General features: G+C 47.5%; 1 protein-coding gene across 1 annotated transcript in view; it reads right to left on the bottom strand.

The window, feature by feature from the left end:
- The window catches only part of hdx (highly divergent homeobox), a 14,520-nt gene extending 8,272 nt beyond the window's left edge, over positions 1-6,248 (bottom strand). The window contains exons 1-7 of the mRNA XM_062524220.1: positions 6,162-6,248; positions 4,597-4,979; positions 3,929-4,075; positions 2,898-3,164; positions 2,224-2,867; positions 1,677-2,121; positions 637-693 (exon numbers count right to left, since the gene is read on the bottom strand). Coding sequence (XP_062380204.1) covers positions 637-693; positions 1,677-2,121; positions 2,224-2,867; positions 2,898-3,164; positions 3,929-4,075; positions 4,597-4,632 — 1,596 coding nt within the window. The 5' untranslated portion in view covers positions 4,633-4,979; positions 6,162-6,248. The remainder of the gene's footprint in view (positions 1-636; positions 694-1,676; positions 2,122-2,223; positions 2,868-2,897; positions 3,165-3,928; positions 4,076-4,596; positions 4,980-6,161) is intronic.
- Positions 6,249-7,500: the final 1,252 nt, after the last annotated feature.

The following is a 7,500-nucleotide window of genomic DNA, read 5'->3' as shown; positions in this document are numbered from 1 at the left end:
AAATTACAGTATAGGATTATATTTGCGTGCTTAATTTCATGAATAAGAAACATTTCACTCTGGTTTGTATGCCAACAGATAACTGCCATGAACCTGAACTCGGTGCCCCTCTGAAAAGTGACAGTTCCCCTTTTTTCTGATACGTTTAAAAGTGCTGGCAGAAAAGTGTTAACAGACAAGCCAGAAAATGCTTATAGATGGTGAAATCTCAATGTACTTCCAAAACGCCTAACGTACAAGAATGAAGACGCGATAATGAGTGTTTTGCCCTTCACATGATACTGTCTAGTCCGTCTCGTAGATGACTTGGTTGTGTCTGCAAAAGTACTGCTGACATTTTCATTTAAAAACTGCTAGATGGATTCTTATTCTGCCTGTGGGCACAACTTGTGTGCGTTTTTATCTCACGTCAGTCTCGAAGGCGAAGTGACCCTGTGCTAATGATATATAGAAAAACTGTGTATAAAAAGAGCGTTCATTTTGAACAGCTCTGATGATGCTTCCTCAGTCAAGGATTCAGCCTTGGTTCTTAATAGAGCTGAAGTCTCCACTCACTGCTCTGCCTTTGTCTGACCTTTGAGAGGTGCTCCCGCAGAGGAATAAATCAAGAACAAAATAGGCTGGAATTGAACTTACTGTTCGCTTTCGAGAATTGCTGATGAGCCACGGTGCTGCTACATTGCCTGGAATTTGCTGCAACAAAGAGAAAAACACACACTTCATATCACCACTGTGTACGGTCACAGCATGTCAAGAGCATGTCAATCAACACTTAAAGACAAACTCGGGGCTAAAACTATTGTTTCGGAGAGATCAAAGCATTGGCTAGAAAGATATGTATATTAGGAACACACAACACATCCAGATCTGAGATGCACAAAGTATGATAAAGTCCTAACATGACAGCGAAGGTCAATCTTGGACATTTTCTGTATTCATGCAAAACTTTCTCCCCCAAATGACCATCCAATTGTACCGCCGGACTCGACTGCTTGGCAAGACCACTTGTGTCAAATCATAAGGACATTGGTAGATCCACAGGCAATGAAGTATGAACAACTATATCAGTCACTATAATATTCCGATTGTATCTGGAAACTAGTTGGAAAGCTGCAGCAAAGTTTAATATCTGAGCCATTCCCTCAGCTAAATAAGATGGATCAGTTCAGCTAGCTATCTTAAATTTATGCTTGACATTTGGCCTGCGTGTCAAATCCGTGGAAATGGCTCTTTGGCCGAGTGCGGTCCAGTTTACTGCTTGCAATAAAGTTTTGCTGTGCTGTGTTGAAGTGGTTAGTTGTAAAATAAAAGCTGTAAAACACCAATTCAAAAGCATGTGTTCTGAAAAAAATGTGCGTTGCATTTTCCCTTATTTTTATTCTAGTTCTACACAAATTCTAGTTCTTTATAGTACACATACAATTAACAAACATAATCAGCTATTCTAAGGTACAAAGATATACGTGCAATGTGGGTAATTGGAAGCGCTAACCCGGATTGTGAAATTACCCAGTATTTACACAGTACTCTTGAAATGCTCTGTAAGAACCGTTTGTGTACTGTAGATGGCTCCAGTTAACATGACCAAGTTGTTGTTTTTTTAATTGGACATTTAATCCGCGTGGAGTGATATTCGAGAGGAGCCCGTCGCACGTTGCAGGTGTTCTCTCTCTTACCTTGACGTTGGCCGTGCCCAGAGGGGAGCCGTGAGAGAGCAGCCGGAGGGGGAACGCCCCCCAGCCCCCCGAGCCGGCCAGGTACGAGCTCTGCGTCTGGCACCCCTTGTCTCCGAACATGTCCGAGTTGGGGGTGTTGAGGCCCACGGACACCTGGGTCCTGCCGCCGACGCTGGGGGACCCCCTCCCGCCTCCTCGCCCGTCCATCCAGGACGAGGTCCCCGCCGCTGCCATCGCCGCCACTCCTCCTCCTCCTCCTCCGCTGCCGCCCTCGCCCGCCGAGCTGCTGCTGCTGCTGCTGCTGCCGCCCCGCGCCCGTCGGATCTGCATCTGGGCGCCCATGCTGGCCAGCTCCTCCTCGCGCGAGTACTCGTCGTCCGCGTCGCCCGTCTCCATGGCGATGGAGAAGGAGAAGGTCTCCAAGGGGTCGGGAGGTCGCGGGGGCCTCCGGGTGTGCCTGGCCTCCTGCGACGATGACGACGACGACCCCCCTCCTCCTCCCCCTCCTCCTCCTCCTCCTCCTCCTCCTCCTCCTCCTCCTCCCGACACCATGCCCATCGCCAGCCTCTGCTGTGCCTCGGCCAGCCCCGCCAGGGTGAACACCTGCTGGATGCGGACGCTGGCGTCGGCGGCGGCGGAGCCGCGCGCGGTGGTCTGGAGCGACGACGACGCCGCCGGGGGGAGCGAGAGCGCCTGGGACTGGGACTGGGGGTTGCCGAGCGCCCAGGGCTGCGGCTGGCCGGTCCCGTACTGCTTGGCCCAGGAGCGGGGGATGTTGGCGGCCACGGCCGCCGCCGCCGCCGCCGCCGGGTCTCGGAACATGGACTTCCTGGCCTGGCCGTAGAGGAGCGAGTTGGAGGGCGAGGGCTGCGGCGGCATCTGCGGCGACTTGCCGTGGGGCAGCGCGATGGACACCCGCGAGTGGAGCGCGGCGGAGGGGTCGGCCCGCGCGGAGGGCAGCGTGCGGGCGTGCGAGGCGTGCGTGGCACGCGTGTCCGTGTCGAGGCCGTGACCGTGCGCGGAGGAAGCGGAAGCGAGCGAGCTTTTCGAAGAGGCGGCGGAGGAGGACCAGGCGTGGGAGGCGGCGCCGTCGAGGCGGGACGAGGCCATGCCCGAGCCTCGCCCGATGGAATAAATACCAGTGACGATGACGTCGTTGTTATTGTTATTGTTGCTACTGCTGCTGCTACCGCCCCCCCCACCACCACCACCTCCACCACCTCCTCCTCCTCCGCTGCCACCGCCACTGCTGTGAGGAGAGCAGGAGGAAGGGGACGAGGAAGACGAGGGGCAGGAGGTGGGAGGAAGAAGGTGGGCCACGGACGGACCGCGCTGGATGCCCCGGGCCGCCGCCAGCTCGGCACTCAGCACCCCCAGAGGACCCGCCCCTCCGGCGCCGCCCGCCAGCGGGTGATTGGACAGACTGTGCGGCTGGCCGTTCTGGTCAGCCTTTGATGCCAACTTTCGCCGTTTGTTCCCCACCCAAGTCTACAAGAGTGAGAGGGCGAGAGAGAGAGAGAGAGAGAGAGAGAGAGAGAGAGAGAGAGAGCAGGGTCAGTGGTGGTTCAGGAGGTCACGGAAAGGACAGGCTATCTTCATGACGGACAGTCATGACAGATGTCAGATAACGGCATGCAGAGAGCATTTTTTATTGCATCATCACTAATGCTACTGAACTGGGCCGTGGCTGAAACATGAACGCCATCTCACCATGACAGCTTGCTAAGAGTTCAAGAGCTCTGTCACTGTGACAGATGCCATTACCAAACTTCACATAGTTGAACTGGGTCACACTCAGCAACACTGACACAGACTTTCATTTGGGTTATCATACTGTATGATGATGACTATATGGCAGGCCAGTGCAGTTAGCAGACCAAACCTTTTATATTTTCAGTAACAGTCACAGCCACTGACAGAAAAATTCAAGTAAAATGAAAGAAATTATTTTTTAAAAAGAACAACTTTCAAACATCTAGATGAACTGTCAAGGTCTTGGCTACATGAATTTGACTGTAAAGTAAACTAGTGTGGACAACCGAGGAACATTTTCCCACAAAATCCAATTGGGAACGCTGATGACGGGCTAGACCCAAAACGTTTATTCTGTCTTTGGCTCATAACATATTTTGGTTTATGCAATCAATACAAGTTCTTACAATTCAACTTTTGTGTGCGACTTCTCTTATTTTTCTGGACACACAAAACACATACACATGCAGTAATGTCCACATACAGTAGCAACTCCTCACCCTGACGACGCTAAAGTCCAGCTTGGTCTCCTGGGCACACTGCAAGATGAGCTGGAAGCAGCTCTTGCTCTGATTGGTCATGCCATTGTCATAGTAGCGCTCCAGGACTCGCTGCTGTTCAGGCGTGAACACAGAACGCAGGTTCATCTGGTGGAGAGAAAAAAAAGAGTCTTTGTTTTAGACTCACACGAATACAGAATGGGTCCTGTTTAATGGGAAACGGGAAAAAAATGGAATGAAAAGATAAACGATAAAATAGCAATAAAGTGAGAAATTGTAAATAATTTAGATGGCAGCCCAGCAGCTCTCTTGTGAGGTGTTTGTCATCATTTATGGTGGTTATTAGTCTGGCTATCACCATACTAAGCTCAATCTTTTAAGATTTAGCATTACTATGGGGTGTCTGCACTTTATTTCTACTACACAAGAGGCATGATCAATGGGCATCATTCAAACGACTTACGCTTGGATAGTCCTTCAACCAATCAGACCAACAAGTCTTTTGGATAAGCTATATTTGTGATTGGACCCAAAGGTTGTGGACAGGAAACAGTGGAGACGGATCCAAATCCAAATTCGCCCGGCAGGTCAGGCAGGGTTCACCCAGCCTAGGTAGTTCAGAATTTATGCTGTTTCAACTTCATAGAAAACGCCACTAAAATACTTACCGTCTGAATGCTTCGCTTCTCCTGCCATGCTTCCATAGTTAGAGGTGATGGTGTGACTGAGAGAGAAGAGAGAAGCCTCCGGAAGAAAGGCTGAATGAGGTAATGAGACTTAGGTCCTCACATACAGCTCAAAAGACAGCACCTTAGGCTGCATCGCACACAGCATCTTCAGACAAGCATCATGTAAGTTTCTTGTGTTTTTCTTTCTTTCTTTCTTTCTCTGCTTTTTTTGGTCAGTGCAGTTTATTCATTGAGTTGGAGAATGCTGTGTTGGAGAATGTTGCTGTGTCTTAGCATCCTGAGGAAGAGGAGGATTTCTGGCTTTGTGTTGGCAGTTTCTGACACATGGTTGTTCTGGCCTAATTGGGAGGACTCAACAGGCCCTGGAAAGCAAGACAGAACTATTACAGTCAGAAAACAAGTATTCACGCAATTTCTAACAATTGCAATTTTTTGCACAGCCCCACACTTAAGTATGTTTGTTTACAAAGGCTTAGCCAGTTTACTACAGTAGAATTGTAGCACTGGGATTTACAAGCGTATGCTGTGGGTTTATGCAAATCCAAATGCACCCTAAATCTATTCTAATATTTCAATTTTGACCGTCAAAAATACTTTGTTTAATTTAGTCCAAACGTTATGAATTATGCAATAAACTCACCACTTGCAAGCAGTCACAATGCACACTAAATTAATTCATAAATAGCCCATGATTATTATACAGAGTTTATACAACTCGATATTTAATCATGTGTCTCACTCTTTCGCTGTCAGAGATGTTATTCCTCTAAACTACGCTACACTTCGGCTAAATGTTACAATGTACCAATATAACTTCCGTTATAGATAATTCCAAGAGAGGACATAAGCGTTACTGATTATTAAAGACATTGCCTTCGTTCATGATATTCTCATAATAACCTCGTAGTGAATGGCTAATAAAGCCGTGGCTAATTTCGAAAAATGAGGCCGTGTCGCTTTAACTATACATTGCCAGACTGCATTATGCGCTCAGCCCAATGGACGTTCACGGCGCAAATAAACGCTGACATCTTGTAATGCCAGTTATTTTGATTTGGCTAAAGACTCAGGCATGGAAAGGGTTAGTCTCTTCCATCCTCCCCTTCAGATAATCCTCAGTGCGCATGGCTAGTGAATGAAATGATTGCATTTCAAAGCGAATTACCGGAGAATACGCATATCTATGTAGTTCACCATATGATAACTGCTCTTCGGTAGAGACAGACAGCATGAGGAAAGCAATGCGGTAACTTTCTTACTCAAAGCCACGGAGAATGTTAACAAACAAAAAGCTTTCATCACAACAATACGGCAGGGGCACGCAGAGAGGATCCGATAGAATGCGGCTTTCAGCAGAATGCTAGTCAGGCCCAGGAGGCCATGCGCCTAGCCAAATCGAGCTGGCTAAACTTTTCTTTTCATCTCGTATGCTTTTCCCACCCAAGGCTGGCCAGTGTGTGTGACTCGAACGATTCGCACAGAGCCCCGTTGTCTTGCCGTCGAAAGCGTGCTAAACTGAGAGGAGAATGAAATGAGATAGATACCTTTTGGTGACAAATCAACGGCCGCTCGAATTCAGCAGATTTCTTCATGAGTCCCCTAGCCAGACAATGAAATCAAAACGTCCGATCATCAATTCTAATCATGATCGTGACGTAGGGGCAGACAGGAGCCAATGGCTGCCCGAGATCAGGGCTGTGACATTTGCAACCGACTGAAAACTGAGCACTGTTGTCCCGCCCATCATTGACTTTGTGGGGTAGAGACAGAAACGAGCAGAGAGGGAGGTCATAGCTGAACACAGTACAGTACAGTAGCGCGTCGACGGATACAATAAAAACAAACAACATTGTTCTGATGTGACACGCCTAATTATAAAATTAGGCCTACCGAAAGTTTTACAATTCATGTTAGGATAGACATTACGCAAAGCCTATTTCACCAGACAACGAAAACACTGTCATGGCCTACATTGTTGCTGATTAATATGCAGTTGTTGAAAAGGCTAAAGGAAACAGCAACATAGACAAAAAAAGAAAATGGGAGAATAGCTGCGTGGCCTTTAGGCCGACTATAGTTGTGCCAGGCATGGGTTACACAAACATTCGGGCCTATTGAGAGTTTTTATTAGGCCTATTATTGTTATTATTATTAAAGGTTACATTAGTAGCCTATTAAAATAGCCATAGCTCCTGGAAAAAATGAGTGAGACTGAAACTGGCTGGTTTATCCATGTAGGTCTGCCTGGTCATTTTCATAAATTACCTATGCCTATGCATAAGCCTATATTTGACAGCAGCCATCTATTGCCTAGACGCCAGTGCGTTTTGTGAAATAGTCTGTGATGGTGGGTGTCATGCAGGGATATGACACTAGAAATGATCTGGAGACGGTCTGCTGTAGGGAAAGGTGAAAAAGGTGCCGGTGGTTGTGTCTCCGATGCATGCGCGACGCTGTATTTTATGTCGCCGATATGATCATGGGCGTAAACGTTAACCACATCCACACACGAATGCGCACTGTCAGAAAACCAATGCCACTGTAGGGCACAATCTCTGCTGTGCTAGAAAACGAGACAAAGCTGAAAGAATGTCTCAAATCCGTAGGAAAAAAATTAGCAGGGTATGTTTAATTGGTGTTGTCGTGTCGATGAATATCCACATAGGGGCGCTGCGTGTACTCTTATAGGCTGTCGTCTGATTTGACGCTGTACAACCCTTGTCAAAACCCTTGAGTCAAAACGTTACTAGTTTAAAGTGTTTAAGGACTTATTTAAAATAATCTACTTTCAACGTTTAAAATGTTGCAATTTTGTTCAGCCTTTTAAACCTTTCAAAGTACAGTGCAGTGTAAATTTTGCAGTGAAGTGGAATGTTTTTTTTC

This window comes from Sardina pilchardus, chromosome 21 (genome assembly GCF_963854185.1).
Source record: "Sardina pilchardus chromosome 21, fSarPil1.1, whole genome shotgun sequence".
Lineage (NCBI taxonomy): Eukaryota > Metazoa > Chordata > Actinopteri > Clupeiformes > Clupeidae > Sardina > Sardina pilchardus.
This window is presented reverse-complemented; position numbering and strand designations above follow the sequence as displayed.